At 55.8% G+C, this 24,951-nt stretch overlaps 1 protein-coding gene across 8 annotated transcripts in view; it reads left to right on the top strand.

Annotated features, from left to right (window-relative positions):
* The window catches only part of Pak4 (p21 (RAC1) activated kinase 4), a 40,889-nt gene extending 25,634 nt beyond the window's left edge, over positions 1–15,255 (top strand). For 3 of the 8 annotated variants that reach the window (XM_052763239.1, XM_052763244.1, XM_052763243.1), the window contains exons 2-10: positions 3,698–3,771; positions 5,851–6,116; positions 8,676–9,131; positions 9,356–9,796; positions 10,920–11,053; positions 11,339–11,465; positions 13,150–13,275; positions 13,802–13,936; positions 14,290–15,255. In XM_052763239.1, the coding sequence (XP_052619199.1) occupies positions 5,913–6,116; positions 8,676–9,131; positions 9,356–9,796; positions 10,920–11,053; positions 11,339–11,465; positions 13,150–13,275; positions 13,802–13,936; positions 14,290–14,445 (1,779 nt within the window). In that variant the 5' untranslated portion in view covers positions 3,698–3,771; positions 5,851–5,912 and the 3' untranslated portion in view covers positions 14,446–15,255. Of the gene's footprint in view, positions 1–3,697; positions 3,772–5,488; positions 5,738–5,850; positions 6,117–8,675; positions 9,132–9,355; positions 9,797–10,919; positions 11,054–11,338; positions 11,466–13,149; positions 13,276–13,801; positions 13,937–14,289 lie in introns of those variants that run through there. The other 5 variants (XM_052763242.1, XM_052763241.1, XM_052763240.1 and 2 more) reach the window with 5 other exon arrangements.
* The last annotated feature ends 9,696 nt before the right edge of the window (positions 15,256–24,951 follow it).

The raw sequence follows: 24,951 nt of genomic DNA, 5'->3' as shown, positions 1-24,951 counted from the left end.
CAGGCCAGGTCTGCAGAGTTCACATTCCATGCCCTGGCACCGTCTTGCCGTCTTGATCTTTAGAATGAGCAGAACCTGCCCACTCTGCCCACTCCACAGCCCCCAGTGTGTCCTGTCCACCAAGTCTCCTGCTGGACTGTCCAGCCATCTCCCTGGTTCCCTGTTCCCGCCCCTCCCCTGCCTAGTCCCTCCCCGCAGCTCCGTCTTACTTGGGAAGGATGGAGCCCTTGCTGCAGCAGTCCACGAGGCTCCACCCGATCTCCCTCAGCTCAAGCCTGTGCCGCTTAACCCAGCTGTCTCCCAGCCTGCCCCGCTGCAGCCACCAGGCCGCCTAACAAGTGCCACCTTCGCCCTGACTGGTTTCTACCTCCTGCCCCTCTTCCAGAGCACAGGTCCTCTTTGGACAAGGCCTCGTGCAGTGAGAACGTGACAGACAGTTCTCACCTCCTTCACCTGAGCCTCTGAGCCTGCCTTTATTTCCTCTCAGATCTTCAGTCTGCCCTGCAGACTTGGGTGGACATGGTTTATTGACAGTCACTTTTCCCCAGTGCGAACCCTGCAGCAGAGCTGCGGAGCTGTGGGCGGGGCAGGCTCCGCCTCAGCTGTCACTCAGAGGGGCTGATAGGGAGGTGAAGGCCCAGTAGCTGTGACAGGTCACTTAGGAGTGTGTGTGTGTGGTGTGGGGGGGGGGGCGGTCTGGTGAGGAGGGACCAGGGCCATCACCTAGGAAGACTCCTGGAAGAAGTGGGACCAGAGGGGGAGGCTAGGGGGCACATTAAGATTACATGAGTAGAGCTGACGGTGGCAGGAAATGGGCATGGGCTCGAGAAGGCAGGAACCAGACCACCCCCGTTGTCAGCTCAGTCCTGGAAAACGGTGCACTGAGGCAGGAATGGCTCTTTTGGAGGTGGCGGCGCATTCCTTTTGGGAGTATGGAGGTGGAGGCATTTGCCTCTCATCAAAGTGGAAGTGGAGCAAGGGGCGCAGGAGGAAACTGGAAAACGTGAGTATCCCACACTTTGAAGAGTTCGAGAGCTCTTCAAAAACTGAACTAAGCACTTCAAAATATAGTACTGTTTTGGTGCATGTCTTTAATCCTAGCACTCATGAGGCAGAGGCAGGTGGATCCCTATGAGTTCAAGGCCAGCCTGGTCTACAGAGCAAGTTCCAGGACAACCAGGGCCACACAAAAACACTCTCTCAAAACCCAAAAAGCAATATCTATGTAGTTTGTTGTTTGTTTGTTTTAGAGTTTTTAGTGTGTGCTTTGGGCTGGGTGCTCCTGTCCCTGCCATTCTGCTCCATACTTCTCCAGAGTACCTAATCACCCCTTTATGTCTAGGGTCCAACAGGATACTCCCAGCACTGGCTTAGAGTAGCCCCTGCCCTGAGGTTCCTAGGAGCCAGGGGGCTTGTGTTGGTGACTTTCCAGGGCCACAAGTTCCCTCGTGGTAGTGAGGGGCGTGTCAGCACTAGAACAGAATGAAGAACATTTGATGACAGGGACAGGTTCTCAGGCATCTTTTCTGTGGCCATCTGTCTCATCAAAGGCCCTAGGAGGGGGTCCAGGAGGCCCATTCCCCATGGGACCAGGACAGGAGAGGGAAGGGGAGGTCTGGAGCCAGGGAGGTAGAGGCAGTATGGTGACCAAGACCAGTCTTATACAGCACAGGCAGGTTAGAGCCCAGCCAGGTGTGCCCACCTTCCCAGGTTCGGATCCTGGCAACCTCTCGCTGGCTGAGTGCCTTGGGCAGGGGATTTCCTCTCTGGAGTCTCAGCTTCCCTCCAGACACCTGGGGTGAGGAGCTTCCGTCGCAGGGCTGTGCAGGTGGCATGGGGCTGGGCACCATGGACAGGGTCTGCCTGGCCGGAAGGAGGGGCCACAGGCCCTGGGAGAAGTGGCCTATTCCGATGTCTACCCTGGCTTTGCCCCTGACAAGTGAGGGGGCCTCTGTGCCTTGTTGTCCTTATTTAAGGCACGGGGCTCATGGCCTCTTTGGATCAGGAGCAAAGGTTGAGGGATGCTTGGGTAAAGTGGTTCAAAGAGAGGTGGCACACAGTAGGTGCACATGCCTGCTGGCTGTGTTGTCATGGTGACTAGTACTGAGCATTTCCTCCTGATTCTGTAATAATGGCTCTGAGCCAGGCCCAGTGCCTTGCTTGTTTTGCATTCTATGTGACTCCTTGTAAAAGCTGCCGGAAGCAGCTACTGTCTGTCATCACCATCTTAACCAAGAGGAAACTGAGGCCTGAGAGTGGAGCTCTTTCCCTGGGGTCACACTTGGAATTTCCTGCACGAGCTGTGGTCTTCACAGCTATAAACACCAGGTCACACAGTGCTAGTTAGCTGTCAGCTGGGGTTTTGAGGCCTGGGCTTCCGGGCTCTGAAGTTCTGAACCCACGGGGTCAGGAGCTGCCTAGAAGGGCCTGGGTGGGGCCTGCACCAGGTCATTATAAACATGGCCAGTTCCTCTGTTTGTCCTTCCCTCCATACGCTGCCCAGAGGAAGGGGTGGCCCAGGCAAATATCCGGAGGTGTGCCCTTCCGCCCCTTCTCCTGCAGGGTCATAAGTGGCTGCAGTGTGCAAGGGGGCTTGGAGGTTATGAGTGGGGGTCTGTATGGGGGAGCATGGGAAGGCACTGCCCCATGCTCCCCCACCTTTTCCATCCTGGCCACTTCCTTAGGTTTAGTGAGAGATCACATACACCACCACCCCTCTTCTGCCAAGTCTGGGAGCTGCCTTGGGGCTGCCTGGGTGTGGGAGGTGGGAACAGAGTAGAGCCAAGAGTTCAAGGTGAGGAGCAAGCTAGACAGGGAGGGCAGGGAGCCCCAGGGTGCAGCACCTGGCTGCACGCTGTGCCAGGCAGCATGGGCTAGGCAGCAAGGGCTGTGCCTCTGTTGGGGTTGTAGAGACAGACCTAGAGTCAAGGAGGGCTTGGAAGCCAGCCGGGTCTGGGTAGCCTTGGTGCATAGGTCGAGGTGATGGCGATGGCCAGGCAGGAAAGGCTGGAAGGAAGGGTGCATGGTGCCGCAGACAGAGAAGGCTAGAAGCCAGAGATGCCCGTCTGTCCCAGCTGTCCCGCCCTCTGTCAGAACCACTGGGCCTGGGTCAAGCAGAGAAACTGAACCAGCTGGGAAAGCCCTGTCCAGGCCCGGGGCTGGCCACCTGCTGGCCTCCTGGGACCAGTTGAGACAGGCTGGCTGCTGAGTTGCCCCCTTCCCACCACACCTGCCTCTCACTGCGCTGCCAAACCGGTTTCCCTGGCTTCCTGCCCATAATGTCCTTCTTGTGGGCTGAGTTGGTGGCTCCCCAAGAAACAGAGCTGTGCCGGGAGGTGGGGAGAGCTGGGCTGGGGCTCCCAGCAGGCTCTCGCTGGGGCTGGGGCTGGTCTTGTGCGTGCCCTCCACCCTGGAGGAAGATGGAAGTCCTCTGTGGAGTCCTTTGGACCCCCCGTCATGGGCGCCTCCTGTAGGAAGCCTCCCCTTAGCTGTCCCTCCATGGCTGGTAGCACTTTGTCAGCCAAGTCCCTACCAGTGTGCACTGTCACTGTCTAGGGACTGGTCTGTCTGTCCCATGTGGACGGACACCTTAGTGGGTCATAGGCTGTCTAGGCTGTCATCATGTCCCACCACTAGCCAGGGTGCAGTGGGTGTTAGTGAATGAATCAGTTACGGATCTTTTCTTCCTGTCTTGCAGATGAGTAACTCAAAGCCCCGGGAGGAGACGTCACCCACGCAAGGGTGTTTCTAGCCCAGCCAACTTGAGACCAGGTCTGTGTGCCTATAGGGCTCCTCCCACGGGCCAGTCTCCTGGGCATCAGGGGCTGGTGGGGGCAGGGAGGGGGAGAGTGAGAGGCCATGGAAGGGGAGGCTTGTGCCGCTGCTGTCTGGCTCCCATCATTTCTTGAGCTCTCTGTGGGGTACCACCATCGTCCCTCCTTCAGCCGGGATGGAACCCAGGGCCTCCGGCCCACTGTGCTCCACCACCGAGCTACAGCCCCAGACCTCTCTATTATCTGGTTTTGAGTCCGTCTCACTGGTCGTCCAGAATAGCCTGAACTCCTCTCCATCCCAGGAGAGCTTCGGAGCTGCCGGCTGCCTCCGTCCTGAGTAGCTGGGGCTGCGGGCGTTGGTGCGGCCTGTGCCCTGGCTGGGCGCGGCCTGTGAGTCTTTGTCGGTGGTGTTATTTAATTTACTTTTTAAAAATGATTGGTTTTTAAATGTTATGTGTATGGGTGTTTTGCCTGCATGTATGTCTGTGCATCACATGCGTTCCTGGTGTCCTCAAAGGTCAGAGGAGGGCATCAGATTCCCTGGAACTGGAGTTACAGATAGTTGTGAGCTACTGTGTGGGTGCTGGGGATGGAACCCAGGTCCTCGGAAAGAGCAGCCAGTGCTCTTACATGCTGAGCCAGTTCTCCAGCTTCCCACCCCTTTTTTGAGACAGGATCTCTCTATTTGTTCCTGGCTAGCCTAGAACTCACTATGTAGACCAGACTGACCTTGAACTACAGAGGTCCACATGCCTTTGCCTCCAAGTACTAGGATCAAAGACATGCACCGCCATGCTGGCTCAAGGCATTTATTTGTGACTGGTGCTATCTAACGCCCAATTGAAGACCCGGGCCCTAAAGCTAGGGTAACGTCACAACGTGGAGGGGCATCCCATGTGTCTGTAGCTGATGGTTGTGGCCAGACTGAAGGTGGGGACTGCTCACTGTACACACTGGCACACTCAGAGTGTGCCCAGCCCAGAGGTGGACCAGAGACACTGTGGATGGGCTAGTCTAGGCACTGTTAGCATTAGTGGGGTTGGGAGAGACAGAAGACATGACACACAAGGACCAGCAGCAGGTCCCCACAGGTTGAGGCCATCTGAAGGTGATGTGATGGCCAGCAGGCTGTGTGGTTGGGAAAGGAGTTAGTGCTAACGCAGAAACTGAAGGAGGAGAGAGAGGGAGTTCTGGCGATGATAGGGAAGGGTGTTCCAGGTAAGGGGACTGCCCGTGCAAAGGCCCTGAAGTATGGAAGCTGATGTGGGGTGATGGAGCGGGCTATCAGGTAAGGGGGACTGCCCGTGCAAAGGCCCTGAAGTATGGAAGCTGATGTGGGGTGATGGGGCGGGCTATCAGGTAAGGGGACTGCCCGTGCAAAGGCCCTGAAGTATGGGAGCTGATGTGGGGTGACGGGGCGGGCTATGTGAGGTCTCTGGGCCACAAGAAGGACTCTAGCTGTAGCTATGAGTGGAAATAGCTGGGTTTGACCCTCTGGATCAGCGGTTCTCAACCTGTGTGTGGGTCAGGACACCTTAGGGGTCACCTAAGACCGTCTGAAAACACAGATATTTACATTACAATTCATAACAGTAGCAAAATTACAGTTATGAAGTAGTAATGCGATGACTTTATGGTTAGGGTCACCACAACGTGAGGAACTATTTATTCATTTTATTTATTTACTTAGTTAATTTTATTTTTGGTTTTTCAAGACAGGGTTTCTCTGTGTAGCTTTGGCTGTCCTGGAACTCACTCTGTGGCCCAAATTCACAGAGCTCTGCCTGCCTCTACCTCCTTAGTGCAGGGGTTAAAGGTGTGCGCCGCCACAGCCCAGCTGAGGAACTGTTATGAAGGGTTGCGGCGCTAGGAAGGTTGGGAACCACTGCTCTAGTGCTTCCTAGGAACCCACAAAAGGAGCTCTTCAGAGGGCTCTTCCTGGAAGAGGCTACTGCCCCCTGCTGGTAGGTGGCAGAGAGAGCCGCTGAGCCTGGGGGGCCGAGGCAGGGAAGTGGGGAGGGTCTGAGGGACAGACCGCCTGCTCTGGTCCCACTTCCCTGGTGCTTCCCTCCTGCAGGTGCCTGTGAGAGCCCCAGCCAGCCACCGCTCACACACTTGCTGTGCGCAGGCCCTGGAACCATGTTTGGAAAGAAGAAGAAGCGGGTGGAGATCTCGGCCCCATCCAACTTTGAGCATCGCGTGCACACAGGCTTTGACCAGCATGAGCAGAAGTTCACAGGGCTGCCCCGCCAGTGGCAGAGCCTGATTGAAGAGTCAGCACGCCGACCCAAGCCCCTTATCGACCCCGCCTGCATCACCTCCATCCAGCCTGGAGCCTCCAAGGTAGCCATCACCACGTCTACCCCACAGCCATGCTGCCATAGTGGCCCAGCCCTTCAGCTGCTCTTGGCCTCCTTGTTGAACCTCCCACCTCTGTAACTCAGTGCCAGCCTTCTACCCGCCAGCCCATCAGGGAAGCCCACGCTGACCCCTGACCTCTTCACTCCTGCCCTGCACCACACACCCAACCTTGTCTCCTCAGTGGTTCATGACATAGGGACAGCCCACTCCCAGACAGCTGCATTCCAAGGACTTGAAAGGAGCAACTGAGGCAGGTGGGAGCGGGGTAGAAGCTGTGGCCCCAATGAGACACCAAGCCATTCAGTCTTGGGGGGTTTCCCTGTCACCCTGAGCAAAATGGCAGAGTGGGAGTGGGACCTGAGGTCTGGATCCAAGATCCCCACCCTTCCCCAACCTCCATGTGCAGTGAGAGTTGTGGTCTCTCTACAGGCATAGCTGTAGCCACACAGGCCTAGTGATAAGAGTGTCCTGCCAGGCCTACTGAAGCCGACTTTGGAGTTGGGTTCGTTCCACAGGTGGCGGGACCCAGGGCAGCACAGCCAAGCTTGTCCGCAGTGGGTGGAGTTGGGTGTGCCTGTGGTCAGCAGGCTGGGTGCCTGGTACTGCAGCTGATTCATTCTTCCCTGCCACCAGCCCGGGCCTGGCAGGAAGGAGGCAAACCCAGCAGGGTGTCCACAGCCTCGGTGCTTGGGCCCGGGCTGGGGTCCGTCCGGCTTGTTGTCTCCGTGGGCCTCAGGGTCATGTGAGGACCTTGTCTTCTCTCCATTGCTTAGGAAGCCCCTCCTGTCATCTGACTCTGTGTAGGCTTCTTGTGATCCAGGCCAGCTGGAAGCCAACAGAAACTGGCCCTGAAGTAGGCCCTGCTTTTCAGGTCCTAGTCTCCAGACAGCCCACCCTAGGCCCTCCCATGATCCACTGAGCTCTGTGGCCATTTCTCACAGGTCATGTCGGTGTTAGATGTCCCTAGATGTTCACCCCTGCTCCTTGCACCCTCTGCCTCTCTCTGCTCCCGCCCCCCAGCCTGCAAGGGGGATGACACTTGTCCTAGTTCACATGTGGGCACCTTAACTGGTACTGCCTACACGCCAAGGTTCGTGATCATTGACCCCAAGTTCTCAGACCAAAGCCTTTTTCATTCAGGTATCCGCTGAATGAAAGAAAGAGATAGAAGAGGAGGACGTGACTGCCCCTAGGTGTGGTGGAGGAGAAGGTTTAGTGTGGATAAAAGGGAAAGCACAGCCAGAGGCAGATCTGGAAGAGTCCAGTGTGGACATGACTGGGCCGTGTGAGGAGTGAGGAGGGGAGAGCCAGGAGAGTAGAAGGTTACAAAAGGCAAAGGGACCAGCTTAGCCAAAATGGCTGGATTATGTAGGAAAGGGCAGCTGGGGGAAGGGTAAACCAGCCGGAAGAACCCTGGAACCCTGGGGCACTGAGGGAGGCCGGGAGAACCTGGCGGCCAGGCCAGCCATTTGTCTGGGGTTTGACACCTAACATCCACCTTGCTTTCTTGGCTCCCTGGGCAAGGCAGGTTTCCAGGCAGGCAGCCAGGGCCCAGACAGGCTGGGACCACAGGTGCTTCTTGTGAGCTAGCTCGGCTTACCCTGAGCCTGTCGGAGGCCATCCAGGGCCATCCAGGTCCGTCTCTGCGTGCCACCTGGGGGCAGTGGTGGGGCAGCTCCCCATCCCTCCTCGTCTCCCCCTCTTCCCTCCTCCCTTCCTTCCCATAGTGTGGACGCTAATCTGGGAGCCAGGACATAGGCGGGGCTGTAAGTGGAGAAAAGAGCGCCCCGTCCTTGGGCAGCTCGCAGGTAGAGCGGCCTGGTGGGTGCACAGCCGTGTCAGCTGGCACCAAGAGCCAGAGGCCTGTGGGCTGGCATTTAAACTGGGAGTGAGCGAGGCATCAGAGATGTGTTTGATTAAAGACCTCGAGGAGGGGAGCAGGGCAGCCACGGAGACGTTTGGAAGATGTAGGTTGTGGGCAAGACAGAGAGCTCATGGGCACGTGTCCGGTGTGCTGGAGAAACAGCGGAGAAGCCTGTGTGCCGGGCTCGGTGGGGGCAGGGAGGCGTGCCGGCTGGTGGGTCAGGGTGTATTCCAGTTGAGTTTGCCACACAGCTCCCAGGCCTCCTAGGCCTTGACTCTAGGCTGTGGGCTTTCTGTTCTACACCCAGCCTCTAGCCCAGGGGGTCGGAGTGCCTGGTTTGGGCTAATGACGCTGGCAGCCGCAGGGGAGGAAGTGCTGAGCCAGTGGCCTGTAATTTGCAGCTCTGGGGTTGATTACAGGCTGTGTTTACCTCCCTCGCCCCAGTCCACAGGGCAGAACTGGCTGCGGGCTGGGAGCCAAGGAAAGTCACGGGGCACTTGGGGGAGCCCCCAGAGTGGGCGGTGGGCGTGAGAGCAGTCCTTGGGGCGCTGCAGGGCCCCCTCACCCCACTCATCACCACCACACCATCCCTTCACCTGTCTCTGTCTTGTCTTCGTGTTGTCTTGTTTCTGTGTCGGACGCACCACCCGTGCCCCTCCGTCCCGGCCTTACCCCAGACTATCGTGCGGGGCAGCAAAGGTGCCAAGGATGGGGCCCTCACACTGCTGCTCGACGAGTTTGAGAACATGTCGGTGACGCGCTCCAACTCCCTGCGCAGAGACAGCCCGCCTCCACCACCTGCCCGTGCCCACCAGGAGAATGGAATGCTGGAGGAGCGGGCAGCCCCGGCCAGAATGGCCCCTGACAAGGCTGGAGGCAGAGGCCGGGCCGCAGGCCACAGCGAGGCAGGCAGTGCTGACAGACGGCGGGTGGGGCCAGAGAAGAGGCCCAAGTCCTCGAGGGAGGGCCCAGGAGGGCCCCAGGAGGCCTCCCGAGATAAGCGCCCCCTCTCTGGGCCTGATGTTAGTACCCCCCAGCCTGCCAGTCTGGCCAGCGGGGCGAAACTAGCAGCTGGCAGGCCCTTTAACACATACCCGCGGGCTGACACGGACCACCCACCCCGGGGTGCCCAGGTAACCCATCCCCCACTTCAGCACCTCAGTGTCTTCCCATTGCTTCCCTTAGCCCAACCACATCCCAGCTCCCTGTGCGTTTCTCATCCTGACCTCCCGTGTGTGTGTGTGTGTGTGTGTGTGTGTGTGTGTGTGTGTGTGTGTGTGTGTGTGTGTGTGTGTGAGATCCGGCTGGGGAGAGCTAATGCAGCCTCCACTCAGGGCACTTCTTTCTTCTGTTGCAGGGGGAGCCACACAGTGCGGCCCCTAATGGGCCGTCAGCCACAGGCATGGCTGCCCCTCAGTCTTCATCCTCCTCCCGGCCTCCCACCCGAACCCGTGGTGCTCCCAGCCCAGGAGTGCTGGGCCCCCATGCCTCTGAGCCCCAACTGGCCCCCCCAGCACGTGCCCCTGCTGCCCCTGCTGCACCCCCTGCCCCTGGGCCCCCTGGGCCTCGCTCACCACAGCGGGAGCCCCAACGAGTGTCCCATGAGCAGTTCCGGGCTGCTCTGCAGCTGGTAGTGGACCCGGGGGACCCACGTTCCTATCTAGATAACTTCATCAAGATCGGCGAGGGCTCTACAGGTATCGTGTGCATAGCCACCGTGCGCAGCTCAGGCAAACTGGTGGCCGTCAAGAAGATGGACCTGCGCAAGCAGCAAAGACGTGAGCTGCTCTTTAATGAGGTAGGCACAGGCAGGAAGCCCAACACTGTCTCTCACAGCTGTCCCCAGCCGAAGGCTCCTGCCTGTGCCTCTGTCCTACCCAGTACCCATGACCCAGGCTGACTTGTTCCAGCTAGTCCTGGGCCTGTGTTCTCCCCTCCAGACCTCTTCTTGTCTCGGGGTCCCTGTCTCTGGGAAACTCTGTCATACCTCACTCTGGACCACAGCCCAGCATCCACGTCCTCCAGTCCCGCTTCTGTGTGGCCTCTCTCGCCCTTGGGCTCCTGCTCTAGCTTCTCTCAGGTCTCCCCTGGCCACTCTATATAACATCCGAGGGAGGGGGCGTTGACATCAAAGCCTTTACAGACCCTCTTAGTGTCTGTCTCCCATATCCTTAAGGCAGGCTCCAGCCCCTTGCCCCGTCAGGTCCTGTTTCCATCTAGCCATAACTAGGCACTTGGTTCAACCCAGCTTCTGGCTCTGGGTGTTGGCAGCCTTGGCATCCATCACAAAGGCGGAGAGAAGTGTGTGTGGGTGTGACAAGTCCCTCCTGCCTCTGCTGGAGGAGTCCCCAGAGGTCCAGCTTGGAGGCTGTCCAGCTCTGCTTGCCTGTCTCCTGGCACTTCCTCCCCGACCTTCGCCTGTTGCTCACACCCCACCTCAGTACTCCATCCACACCAGGGATCCCTCCTTAGCGGAGCTTGCTCCCCTGGTCCCTGTAAACGTAGTGTTGCCCACCACCCTTAGCTCTCAGCCCTTTCCCTCTCCAGTCGGCCCTTCGTCTGGAGTTCTGTTAACTGCCCCTGCACTCACACCCTTTTATTTGAGCTTTTCTTCATACCTGCTTGTCCTCTTGTTCCCTGTTCCTCTTGATGCCCCTGATGGTCAGAGCACTCAGAGACCAGCCAGGACCCGTCAGGATCAGAGAACCTGCATGGTGGGGTAGGGGTTCAGGGGGCACCCCTAGAATGGAGGGGTCTGCCTCAGGCTATCTTCGAGGTATTCTTGGCTTTGGACAAGGGACAGCTGGAGTGAGCAGGCCAGTTTGCTCCAGTGCAGCCTGCTAGAAGGTTGGTGAGAGGCTGGCTGGCGCCAGCTCTAAGGGCAATACCTCTGGTCCCAGTGCTGACTCTGCCCCGCCCAGGTGGTGATCATGAGGGACTACCGGCATGAGAACGTGGTGGAGATGTACAACAGCTACCTGGTGGGTGACGAGCTCTGGGTGGTCATGGAATTCTTGGAGGGAGGCGCTCTCACGGATATCGTCACCCACACCAGGTACTGCTGGGTGACCTGCTGGCTCAGTGTGCTCCCAGGGGTGGGGCTGGGACCCTTCAGCCTCTGGTGATAGACAAGTCCCTCCGGAGTGTGAGTGGGGCCGTGAAGCCAGCACACAGGATGGGGTCATAGCATCTTAGCTCCCCCAGCCCCTATTGCGGCAGGTCTTTGTGACCTCCTGATGTCCTGAAGCAGAGTGAGGGTCTCTTAGCTCCCCACCCTCACCCCAGGGCCGGACATTCCAGCAGGGCCCTGTCTGCCCAGTTGTTCCTTCTGCCCGTGCAGGATGAACGAGGAACAGATTGCCGCTGTGTGCCTGGCTGTGCTGCAGGCGCTGTCTGTGCTCCACGCCCAGGGCGTCATCCACCGAGACATCAAGAGTGACTCCATCTTGCTGACCCACGATGGCCGGGTAAGTGGGAAAGAGGCTGGATGTGTGAGGCAGCTTTTTTGTTTGTTTTTGTTGTTCAAGACAGAATTCCTCTGTGTAGCCCTGGCTGTCCTGGAACTCACTCTGTAGACCAGGCTGGCCTCGAACTCACAGAGATCCGCCTGCCTCTGCCTCCCGAGTGCTGGGATTAAAGGCTGCACCACCACCGCCCAGCAGCTTTTCATCTTTCTGACAGAACAGCTTGAAGGAGGAAGGTTTTGTGTTTTGTTTCTTAGCATTTCAGAGGTTTCCGTCCATCATGGAGCCAAGTAGCTCCCTTCTTGGCAGCCAGGAAGCAGGAGAAAGCTTGTGCTGAGGGTCTCCTTCCCTTCGTTCCAGCCTGTAGAGTAGTGCCACCCACATTCAGGGCAGCTCTTGTCCCCGGTTAATCCTCTCTGGAAGTGTCCTCAGACACCCCGAAGCTAGGCTCCTCACAGCCTTCCCAAGCTGATGGTCAGCAGCACACCGCGCTGGGCCCTGCCTTGCCCCCCTCCTCCCGCTGCTGCCAGGATGCCAGTTGAGCCTGTTGGGTGACTAGAAGAGCAGCTGACTGCTGTGCTCCTCGAGGAGCAGCCCAGAGCAGGGGTCCAGATGGGGGAATGAACTGTCGTCACAGAACTGAAGCTAGAGACCCTCCCAGGGCCCAGCAAGGAAGGACTTATGCCCACAGTCATAGCTGTAGGCTGCATGCCTCCCAGCCAAGCAGCTGGCCTGTCTCCCCTGTTGGTTTTGGTTTTGGTTTTGTTTTGACACAGGGTCTCACTGTGTAGCCCTGGCTGGCCTGGAACTTGCTGTGTCAACCAGGCTGGCCTTGAACTCACAGAGATCCACTTGCTCCCACACCTGGCTTTGCTTTGTTTTTTGAGACTGGCTTCTGAGGGTCCCTGCTGGCCTGATACTTGCTACACTGCCCTGGGCTGGCTTCTGACTCCTGGTTTAGACTTCTGAGAGCTGAGATTACGGGCGTGCTCCACCATCTCTGGCGCCCAGGCAGGACCCTCAAGGGCCTTGTTGCCCTGGCACTCCAGCCTTGCCCACATGTGTGCCCGGTGTGCTGAGATCCCGAGTGTGGCCTCCTGAGTGCCGCCCTCACTTCAGCAAGCCGGGTTTGAGCACAGGGTAACCAAGAAACAGTCCGGAGCCCTGCTGTGCAGCTGGCTTTGCCGGATCCCCCTTTAGACCGAGGTCTGACTCTGAGTCTGGGGCCATGGTGGAGTCAGGCAGTGCCATAGCCCAAGGGGACATGAGTTCTGGGGGCCAGAAGAGCCGTCCACACCGTCAGGAGTCGGAAAGAGCCTGCAGCTCAGGGTGAGAGGCCCAGGGACTCATTTTGGCAGAGACGTGTCCCCCCCGCACACACACACAGACTCACACTCTTTTGCTCTCTCACACACAGACCCAGGCTGGGCTGTGTTCCTTGTGAACCAGTGACTAGCACTTTCTCCCACTAGGTCCAAGGGGCAAGAGCGCTGAGCTTTCAGAGCCGAGCCCGTCTTGGGCCCTGCTGAGCCCGCACTACCAGCAGCCTGCCTGCAGCCTGCCTGCAGCCCTGGAGCGCATCTCCTCCCCCGCTGCTCAGTGGAGCCCGTGTGGGTGTCTGAAGGCGGTCGGGTGTCTGAAGGGTCGGGTGGACGGGCCCCTCTGACCTGCAGCCTGTCTGCCCCAGGTGAAGCTGTCCGACTTCGGGTTCTGCGCCCAGGTGAGCAAGGAGGTGCCGAGGAGGAAGTCACTGGTAGGCACACCCTACTGGATGGCCCCAGAGCTGATCTCCCGCCTTCCCTACGGGCCAGAGGTAAGCCCAGTGCTGGCCCCCAACCCAGGCTTGAGCATCCTGTGTGAAGGTGGCCTGCTTCCTTTATTGTTGGGAAGGCCGGGCTGATGACGAGGGAGCCCCTGTTGCTAGGGAAGAGGTGCCACCTTCATCCTGGCCATGGTACCACCTGAGCCCGCCACCTGATGCTGTGGCCTGCCCGGCACTGAGCTTTTCTCCCTCAGCCAGCAAACTTGATCCCCACTAGACATGGGGGTGGGCAGGCTGGAACAAGGCCCCACAGGAAGCCAGACCAGCATGAGAATCCTTGGGACTGTCTCAGTCAGGGTGGCTTGTAAGTGACAGATTTGGAGCTTGAACACACCAGCAACCCATGGCAGCTCTTGTTCCCTAGACCTGAGGATCAGGGTAGGCAGGCTCCACTGTCCGTGGCTGATGGTGGCTGATGGGCCCGGGACTAGGACAAAGAGGTGGGGCCAACTGGGGCCACGCTTCCTGGGGCTTGCAGAGGATTGGCTGCCAGCTCTGTGGGCCCCTCCCACTCTAGGTAGACATCTGGTCACTGGGGGTGATGGTGATCGAGATGGTGGATGGGGAGCCCCCCTACTTCAATGAGCCACCCCTCAAAGCCATGAAGATGATCCGGGACAACCTGCCACCCCGACTGAAGAACCTGCACAAGGTGAACAGAACTAGGCTGTGCCGTAGGTGACGCCTGGTGCCTCCCCCAACCCCAGAGACAGCCACAGGGTCCCCTGAGCCCTAGGCTACCACAGAGCTCAGGCCCAGGTTGCCTGACTGTAGGGCCATCCTGTTGGGGATTTGCATGTGGGAAGGGGCTGCTGCCTGCTTGGCCAGACCACGGAAGTGGGGAGGAGATGAGCCCTAAGGCCTTTGGGTGTCATGCCCCTTGTGGTCCTGTGGTAACTCCTGAGGCTTCTTCAGCCCACCCTGAGATGTCGTCAGCCCACAGGACATTAAAGGAAAGTGGCCCTGTAGCAAGTAACCCTGTCCCTGACCTCTGCTCCTCCGCAGGCATCGCCATCTCTGAAAGGCTTCCTGGACCGCCTGCTGGTGCGTGACCCAGCCCAGCGGGCCACTGCTGCTGAGCTGCTGAAGCACCCTTTCCTCACCAAGGCGGGGCCACCGGCCAGCATTGTACCCCTCATGCGCCAGCACCGAACCAGATGAGCCGGAGCCTGGTCCCCAACCAAAGAGCCCTGGGCCACCCTGCCCAGCAGAGGCCAGTAGGGGGCCGATGCGCTCCTGCAGCCAGCCCATGAGACACCGTGGGCAGCCACCATCACTGTGCTGGGGGTTTCGTGGGACCCAACTGCTGAAGTCCGGTTTGGGTTCCATGACTGTTAAAGCAGCACCAGGACATGTGGGAGCAAGTGAGGCTCCCTGGTCCCTCACCCTCCAGGACAGGCCCCTCCCCTGTGCTCAGTCCACAGGAGAGCAGGCGGCAGCCCCATCACTGGAAATCTGCATCAGGGGTCACTGGGGACAGAGATGATGCTGTGAGAAAGGTGCGTGTGTAAAGAGTGTGTGTGTGTGTGTGTGTGTGTGTGTGTGTGTGTGTGTGTGTGTGCCCAGAAAGTCCAGCTCCTCTGTCCTCAGTCTGCAAGGGGGATCTCAGGCCTTGCCTGGTGCCCAGCCCCTGACCCTGAGCCATTGAAGGGTCAATCATGAATGTTTGAAGAGTGGCCTTTTCCCAGAGCCCCACACCCTCTTTCCACAGGAGAGTCAGGTTGGGGCCTCGCCTCCCCCAACCTCTGCAGCTAATGACTACTGCACCTGGACAGCCTCCATTTTCTAGAAGTCTATTTATATTGTCATTTTATAACACTAGCTGTGTCTTAACCTGGGCACAGATGATCCCTGACCTGTGGGGTGGCCCGGAGACAGAGCCACTTTTGAAGAATCAGGCTCCTGTCCCCCATCCCGCCGCCCCTCCCTCCAGTTAGTTTTACAATTAAAACATTTTCTTGTTTTGTGGTATGTGGTGTATGAAGGTTGTTGCCCCACTCTGTGGTGAGGGAAGTTTGGGGACTGGCCTGCGAACCCAGACTTCACTGGAGAGACATTCCACCCTACTGCCTGTGTGGGACAAGTGGGCCCCAACTCTGGAAGCAGCCTATTGGCCAGAGTACAGGTGCTGCCTCCCCACATCCTGGCAGCCTGAAATTAGTGCTTTCTCCTTTCAAAAAAAAAGTATTTACTTGTTTTGAGACAGGGTCTCACTACATAGCTTAGGCTGGCCCAAACTTGCTGTATAGCCTGGGTTAGCTTCAGACCTGTAGCACTCCCCTGCCTCTGTCTCCTGATTGCTGCTGTGATTACAGCGTGTGAACATCGCCACGGTCACCACACAGGGCCTCGTGTTAGGTGTTGATCCTGTTTAGTGTAGGAACTAGCAGAGTTTGGGCTTGACTCAGGCTGAGTAACCTGGAGCTAGCAGCCTGGGACACTTGTCCAAGGAGAATCCTCCAAGCCCAGCGATGGGGGAGAAGGACTCTGTAGCAGCCAGCACCCTGCCTCTGCCCTCTGAGCACACCCACCACAGCCTCAGATTCCCTCAGGGCTGTCCGGTTCACCCCATATCTACTGCCACACAGCTCTGGCCTCGGGGTCGGGACCTGTATGTGGTGGGGCCATGCCAGTGCCTTACAGATGCAGACAAGGCAGTGTGGGAAGCAACTACTGTTAGGAATGCATGGCCTGAGTGGAGTGGCTTCCTTCCTGTAAAGAAACAGGCCCACGTTGGCAGGAAAAACACTAAAATGACATATGCCCAAAGACGAGCCTCAGGCCTCGTGCTGAGGATGTCGCTCAGTTGGTGGAGTATTTGCCCTGGGTCCATTTCCCAGCACTGTGCAAAACCAGACCTGGTGCTGCGTGCCTGTTGTTATCGAGAACTCAGTGTGAGGCAGGGGGATCAGATGTTGAAGAGTTGGAGGCCGCCAGGGCTGCGTGAGACCATGAAACAAAAATAAGCTGGGTGTGGTGGCGCACGCCTTTAATCCCAGCACTTGGGAGGCAGAAGCAGGTGATTCTATGTGAGTTCGAGGCCGATGTGAGCTACAGTCAGAGCTACTTAATGAGACTTTGTCTCAGAAATAAAGCAAATGATGTAGCAGACAGTCACGGAACCTAGGCTGTTCCATAGAACAAGGCCAAAGGAATAGCTCACTTAGGGGGCTAGTGACCAGGGAAGGACGAGCCTTCCAGAGCCCTGAGGCTGAGTGCCTGAATGCGATCCCATTGGCAGCTGAACGCTTCTGGGAGGTACCACGCGGTGCAGGTGAAGAAATGGCCCGATACAGGAAGTCAGCTGCCCTGCCTTCGACCCCTCTCTCAGCTCTGCCTCCTGCCCCAGGCAACTGCAGGAATGTCCCAAAGGGTCAGCCACTTGCTGTCAGGAACACCTAACCCCCTGACTGTCCCAATCGGGATTAGTGCAGGGTGCCGGTCACACAGTGTCAGGAAGACTGGAGAAGCCAAAAGACCAATTACCCAAAGACCCATGGGGCCGCTGTCACAAGAGTGGCTGGGGGAATAAAGGGGTGAGTGGTGTTACCCCAACCCTGGAAAGAAGGTCCCTCACCTCTGCTGTGGCTCGAGCAGAATGGCTCCTCCCAGCTGCCCACCCTAAACTTGGAGAGTATCTTCCTGAGTAGAGCCTTCTAGGTGTGTTGGCAAGGGTGTTTCTATAATGCGATTTCTGGGGACCTCTAGACTGCAGAAGCAGGACCCCGGGCTAGTACGCGGGAGGGCCAGGTGTGCCGCCTGCAAGGGCAGCAGAGACGAAAGGATGAGATTATGAACTTGCTTTGTCCGAATGCAACTGGCCAAACCCCGCACTCTACAAGCTGTGGATCAACTCAGCTGGGTGGGAAGGTGGGTGACAAGTGGGGCCCAAGAGCAGGCGGGGAGGTTCCAGAATTTATTCTTCAAGCCGGAGGGGTGTGAGCGGGGAACCCAAACAAATGGTGGAAACAGGTCAGACCAGCAGGTCTCTAAAGTATGCATCCTTGGTCCACCCTGAGAACTTGCAAATTTGATTTCCTGGGTTCCACCCAGGCTGAATCAGAACCTGGGTGGGCCCATCAATCCATATGTCAACAAGTACTCTGATGTCCGCTCCATTATGGAAACCCCAGAAACAAGGTCACCTTTCTGTGCTAAACAGGAAACTGGAATTTGGTCGTTCAAGTCACAGGGACCCCAGTCTCCCTCAGCCCTCCATCCTGGGACTGTAACCTCCTGGATGAAGGGTGGGCACTTTAAGGAATTGACCCCAGGTGTTTGGGCATGCCCAGGGGCAAGGCAGGCTGGGAAATGTAGTCCTTGCTATCCAGGACTTGAGGAGCCCAACCCCAGTGGCTCATTGGATTTGCTGGGTTTGACCCTCAGAACTGTAGCATCTGAGAGTTCAGAAGTAGATCCGATGTGTGCAGGAGGTTCTCATACAAAAATGGTGACCTCCACAAATCAACGGGGGGAAAGAGATTGTAGAATCACAGTGCCCAGGAAGCTGGTACGTTTCACCCGAGGAAGACAAATATCATTACTGATTGCACACAGGAGAGGGCAGCCTACAGCCCGGCAAGGTGGCTCCTCTGGTAAAGGTGCCTGCTGCCAAGCCCAGTGACCTGAGTTCTATCGCCAGGACCCACTGGGTGGAAAGAGAGAACCCATTTCTGTAAACTGTCCCCTGACACAGACAAAAACAAATAGATTTAAAGGCAGCCTACATTTGTGCTGTCCAAAACAGGACCCCCAGGCAAATGTGGGTGGCTATTTAATTTTCAGCTAATGTATGACTCAGTGGAGTGTTTGCCTACCACTCATGAGACCCTGGATTTAATTCTCAGCACCGCAAAACCAAACCAAAGTGAACACAAAAATGAAATTCAACAGCCTGGTGCTGGAGAGATGGCTCAGTGGTTAAGAGCACTTGCAGAGGACTTGGGTTCGACTTCCAGCACCAACATGGCAGCTCCCGCATGGCCCCTTGAGTGTGCCAGGAAACTGGCGTGTGCCACACCAATGCTCTGAAGTGCTGGACCACCCGTCCAGCCCCAGCGGCTTTCCTCTTTTTATTCCACCTGAGATCCTAACCCATGGGCTGACACCACTCACGCACCTTCAAGGAGTATCTTCCCACTTCAGTCACCTTAAGCCAGAAAGTCCCTCACAGCTGTCTGTGAGGAGAGAAGCCTGTCTCCTTGGTGACTCCAGACCCTGTCAGGTTGACAATATTAACCATTACATCCCCACAGTGTCTTTTCCCTCAGGTGTTTGGTCACAACGATGAAAGACTGTGACCAAGAGCAGAGAGAAGAAAGTAGCCCACGAGTGCAGAGCCAAAAGGGACATCTGAAATAAAGCCGTATGAATAATATCAGTGAAAAATAAAACAGATGAAAGGAGCGGATACTCTAAAAGTCAAGATGCTTCAGTTCTCCTGGACATGGCGGTGCAGCTGGAGGAGAGAGTTCTGGGTCACCCTGGGCTGCATAGTGAGTCCCTAACTCAAATTAAATGAAGTCATTAAATAATCTTCACACGTAATAGGCAGATTTCAGAATGAAATGGGCAGGTTTGGAAAATATTTGCAAACACTCACACTGTTCAGATAACCTAGCAAGAATAAGAGGATAACCGTAGCGGGAGCATGAGCGGCGGTTCTGACCAGGCAGGTTGGAGAAGGAAGAGCCCAAAGGTCATGAGGTCAAGAGCAAGGCTCTGACTCACTCACTATTCAAGAAATGCGATTTCAAAACCGGGTGCCACTGCACACTACCCATCTGGGAAAAAAATGGCTGCTTCCTGGTGTGCTACTTCATGATGGACCCAGGATCAGTGACAGTAGGGACCGTGGGCTGAAAGCTCTAAAACCAGGAGCCAAATCCTCCCCTTTAAAAGACAAAATGCCAGATGTGGTGGCGCACATCTTTAATCTCAGCACTCAGGAGGCAGAGGGGGCAGATCTCTGAGTTCAAGGCCAGCCTGGGCTACAGAGTGAGTTCCAGGATAGCCCGGGCTACACAGAGAAACCCTGTCTTGAAAAATTTAAAAAAAAAAAATTTTTTTAAATTGCCCAAAGCTCAGTACATGGCTCAGTGGTAAATGCCTTCTCCATGCAAACACAAAGATCTGAGTTCAAATCCCCAGAACCCAACTAAGGCCAAAATGTTATAGCTTATGTCTGTAAATTCAGTGTTCCTAGAGCAAGATGGGACGTGGAGACAGGAGAATCCCTGAAAGCTCGTGGACCTGCTAGCCTGGGGTCTGCAGCATCTCAAACAAGGTGGAAAGTGAGGATTAGCACTTGAGGTTTTCCTATGACCTCCAGCACACACACACACACACACACACACACACACACACACACACACACACACACACACACACACACACACGTAAGGCTGGGGGTGTGGCTTAGTGGTAGAGCCCCTGCCTAGAATCCCCCAGTGAGGGGCTGGAGTACGGCTGAGCAGCACAGCGCTTGCCTAGATCCATTAGTGAGGGGTGGGATGCATGCGTATACCACCACCTGCAGAGCAGAGCTGGATCACACCCCTCCACCCCATTAAACAACACTCAACTGGATCTGCTTTTCTTTCCTACCAGCCTGGCTGCTGCTGCCCATTCCTGCACCTCTGACCTATGCCCCTTCCTGCTGCCCTCCATCAGGCACAAGTCCTGGGTTCATGGGACATACACTGATTTTGCAGCAGAGTGAAGATCTGGATTCAGGGTGTCTGGACATGGTTCCTCACCAGGGCAGCGTCTGGCCCCGGTGTCCTTCCTTCCCAGCAGGCATGGCCACAGCCCATTGTTGGGACAAACAGTAAACAGAACTTGTGGAGGCCCAGCCCTGGCAAGGCGACATTCTAGCAGAGTGAGCCAGACGGTGACCCAGAGAGCTACTCACTCAGACCTTATAGTCACAGATCACAGTGAGGGCTAGAAGCAAGGACACGGAGCCATGGGGTAGAAGAGCAGTGAGGGTACAACCGAGGGCACAGCAGTGGGCGGCTGTGCCTGCGCTCCGAGGGCACAGCAGTGGGCGGCTGTGCCTGGGCTCCGAGGGCACCAAGCTGGCGGGAGAGATTAAGAAGAGTGCCTCAGACTGCGGAAGGGCCACCGGAAGACAGCCACCAAAGTATCAAGAAAGCCTTGTAGGCCGGAGGAGGAGCATGTGCAAAGGTCATGGGGTGGGAGGAAGGTGGCGGCCTGCTGGCTAGCCCAAGCAGGAGAGCACAGTGTGGACTGTCCCAAGGAGTAGTTAGGGTGAAGCTAAGCCGACTCCACCAGGATAAAGGACCACTGAGCCCAGGCAGCCGACTGCTTCCGCACAGTGATCTTGGGATTTGTTCTTGCGGTGATGGGAATGGAACTCCGAGTCTTTTGGAGAGCAGTGTGAGATTCTTTCCGTCCACTATGTGAGGAGTCCAAGACCACAGCAGCAGTGCTACCCGGGGGCTTGTCAGCAATCAGATGCTCAGCCTGATGTGCTGGTGAACTAGGATTCCAGCCTGAGCTACCGGGTCAGATTCTTATCTCAAAATGAAAAAGAGGTTGGAGTATAGCATCAGAACACACACCTAGAATCTCCCAGTGAGGTTCTGTGACTCAGTGGTAGTGCCCCTGCCTAGAATCCCCCAGTGAGGGGCTGGGGTGTGGCTCAATGGTAGAGCCCCTGCCTAGAATCCCCCAGTGAGGAGCTGGGGGTGTGGCTCAGTGGTAGAGCCCCTGCCTAGAGTTCCCCAGTGAGGGGCTGGGGTGTGGCTCAGTGGTAGAGCCCCTGCCTAGAATCCCCCAGTGAGGGGCTGGGGGTGTGGCTCAGTGGTACAGCCCCTGCCTAGAATCCCCCAGTGAGGGGCTGGGGTGTGGCTCAGTGGTAGAGCCCCTGCCTAGAGTCCCCCAGTGAGGGGCTGGGGGTGTGGCTCAGTGGTAGAGCCCCTGCCTAGAGTCCCCCAGTGAGGGGCTGGGGACCCTGGTATGCCGGGAGGCTGTGTAACCCTTACAAGGCCATGCCTAGCAGAAGGTCTTCTGGTCCCTGGCCTGATCTTATTCCTCTTTTACTTCTCAGCTGTGGGGTGAAGCTCTCACATCACCACACGTTCCCCACATAGTGTGACTTCAGGCCTCTGACGCCTCCAAAGCTGTGAGCCTAAGCGATCATTTTCGTGATCGACTTGACTGGAGCCTGGGTACTTGTGGTGACTGTGTTCTTTCTTCCTCGGGGCCTCATGTATGCGATGCTGTCTGTGAACTCCTTACCTTGAACTCCCACCTCCACCTCCTGCTCCCTCCCCCTCCCGCCGCCGCCACTCTCCCCATGCCACTGTCTGCAGTGCTGAGGCTCAGTCTCAGGTGTGTGCTAAGTCAGCACCCTACAGACCGAGCTACACCGCAGTCCAGTTCTGTTAATTATAAGCTGGCGTAAGCCTCCTTGGACAAACGCTTCCTTTACTTTTGTCACGTGAGCGGCGGCCCACGAGACCACCGCTGTACTTAATTTTTACTTCCTGGCTTTGCAGAAACCCCCTTAATTAGAGTGTAGAGAAAATGACTGGATTCTTAATTGTTTTGTTTCCTATCAAGATATAATTAACACATGATAAATACCCTCATTTAAAATACATCTAGATGTGGCCGGGCGGCGGTGGCAGTGCACACCTTCAATCCCAGCACTCGGGAGGCAGAGGCAGGCGGATCTCTGAGAGTTTGAGCCCAGCCTGGGCTACAGAGCGAGTTTCAGAACAGCCAGCACTGTTACATAGAGAAACCCTGTCTCAAAAAAACCCTAACAAAACAGAAACACATCTAGATGTATTTTGACGATTGCACATGCCCATGTGATGACCATGGTTAAGACAGAACTTTCCAGGCCAGGCGTTGTGGTGGATGACTTTAATCCCAGCACTCAAGAGGCAGAGCAGGTGGATCTCTGTGAGTTCCAGGCCAACCTGATCTACATATCTAGTTCCAGAACAGCCTGGGCTACACAGTGAGACCTGTATCCCACTGCCCATGAAACTTCACCCACATCTCTTGGCTATAATTCCTTTAGCCTCTAACGGCCACCAACATGATGTCTTTGATACTAGTTAATCTTTCCTTTTCCAGGATTTTATACAAATGAAATCACACTGGAGGTACTCTTGGTTTGCCTTTCTTTTATTGTTCTGCATAGAGATTTTTAGACGCATCCACATTGTCATGTGTTTGGATAGTTCATTCCTTTTACTTGTGCGTAGAATCCCAGTGTATAGATATAACAGTAAGCTGACTAACTCCCTGCTTTTGTAGCAAGATACCTGAGACCCTCATGTTTAAAAAAGGAGATGGAGCTGAATGATATATCAGCAGTTAAGAGCAGTTGTTGCTTTTCCAGAGGACTGGGGTTCGATTCCCAGAACCCACAGTGTTGTGGAATATTAGTTAAAGATGTGTTACATTCATTTATGCTGTGGAACATTTGTTTTAATGATGCAAAGATGTGTTGCATTCTTTTATGTTGCATTTGTTTAACTCTGAAACTGAGTTACTGCGCCTGTCTAAAACACTGATTGGTCTAATAAAGAACTGAACAGCTGAGAGGTAGGCAGGAGAAAGGATAGGTGGGGCTGGCAGACAGACAGAATAAATAAAAGAACAGAGAAAATGGAGGAGCAAGAAAGGAGATGAGGAGAAGAACCCCAGGGGCCAGCCACCCAGCCACACAGCCAGACACGGAGTAAGAAGAAAAGATATACAGAAATAGAGAAAGGCAAAAGCCCAGAGGCAAAAGGTAGACAGGATAATTTTAGAAAGCTGGCTAGAAACAAGCCAAGCTAAGGCTGGGCATTCATAAGTAAGAATAAGTCTCCGTGTATTTATTTGAGAGCTGGGTGGGGGGCCCTCAAATAGGAAGAAACCCAACTACACACAGGGTGGTTCATAATCATCTGTAGCTCCACTTCCAGGGTTTCCGGTGTCCTTTTCTGGTCCCTGAGGACACCAGGCATGCATGTGGTATACAGACATACATACAGGCAAACATACACACATAAAATAAATAAATAAATAAATAAATAAATAAATAAACAAATAAACAAATAAACAAATAAATAATGGGCAGATCTCTGAGTTCAAAGCCAGCCTGGTCTACACAATGTGTCCTAGGCCAGCCAGTGCTACATGTAAAGACACAGGCTAAAATGCTTTTTGTTTGTTTTTTGAGATAGTGTTTTTCTATATAACAGCTCTGGCTGTCCTGGATCTCACTCTGTAGACCAGGCTGGCCTCGAACTCACAGAGATCTGCCTGCCTCTGCCTCTCGAGTTCTGGGATTTAAAGGAATGCGCCATCTCCACCTGGCTAAAATACTGTTTTTAAAGAGAAAAGGTTTAATTTGGCTCACAGTTTCAGAGGTCTCCCTTCCCCCTGGACCTTGCTGCTTCTGGTCACTGTGAGGACTTAACAGTGGAGCCAAACCACTAACCCGTGTGGTCAGAAAGCAAAAAAGCAGAACAGAGCAGGGCAGAGTCCCTTGTCCTCTGCAAGGGCACTCTGGGGACCAGAAGATGTTCTACTAGTCCCCACCTCTAAAGGTCCCCACCTCTACTAGTCCCCACCCCTAAAGGTCCCCACCTCTACTAGTCCCCACCCTCTAACAGTGCCAAGTAGGAGACCATGCCCTTAAAACATCCCGGGTGGTAATCCAGATGTGTGCACACGAGCTGTTCCAGTGTGGGGCTGCTGTGACCAGCATGGTGATCCTCTCTGTGTCAACATGTGCTTTAAGTGCTCTTGGCTGAATGCCACACTGGGGATGTTCCTGACCTTCCAGTGGCAAGAGCAGAAGCTTCCGAGTTAGCGTGGGAATCCCCTTGCTCTGCTAGGAAAAAAGCTGCACACCCAGATTCCTCATAATCAGGCAAATGTGCTTCTTTCAGGTTCTGGGGCCCATCCCAGACTTCTGTGATGGAACAAGGGAGCTCCTCTGTGAATCAGACATGCACCAGGATTTGAGAACCACTGAGTGTGGAGGTACAGGCAAGAAGGAAAGAAAAAGCCTAAGATAGGGCTGTGGGCATGGCTCAAAGATAGAATCCCCCAGTGAGGGGCTGGGGTGTGACGCAGCGGTAGAGCCCCTGCCTAGAGTCCCCCAGTGAGGGGCTGGGGGTGTGGCTCAGTGGTAGAGCCCCTGCCTAGAATCCCCCAGTGAGGGGCTGGGGGTGTGGCTCAGTGGTAGAGCCCCTGCCTAGAATCCCCCAGTGAGGGGCTGGGGGTGTGGCTCAGTGGTAGAGCCCCTGCCTAGAATCCCCCAGTGAGGGGCTGGAGGTGTGGCTCAGTGGTAGAGCCCCTGCCTAGAATCCCCCAGTGAGGGGCTGGAGGTGTGGCTCAGTGGTAGAGCCCTGCCTAGAATCCCCCAGTGAGGGGCTGGAACATGGCTCAGTGGTAGAGCCCCTGTCTAGAATCCCCTAGTGAGGGGCTGGGGTGTGGCTCAGGACAGAATCTTGGTTAGTATTCCCCAAACCCTAGGTTTCATCTTTACCAACACAAAAGAACAGTTCAGCACACTCAACAGGTCATCTGACAGCCCAGCACTCTAGCTGGGAATTTGAGGACAGCCTGAACTACATAAGATTCTCAAACAAAACAAACAAATAAAACACATCAAAGTAGGAAGGGGCA

This window comes from Peromyscus californicus, unplaced genomic scaffold (genome assembly GCF_007827085.1).
Source record: "Peromyscus californicus insignis strain IS unplaced genomic scaffold, ASM782708v3 Scaffold_4__1_contigs__length_199733344, whole genome shotgun sequence".
Taxonomy (NCBI): Eukaryota; Metazoa; Chordata; class Mammalia; order Rodentia; family Cricetidae; genus Peromyscus; species Peromyscus californicus.
This window is presented reverse-complemented; position numbering and strand designations above follow the sequence as displayed.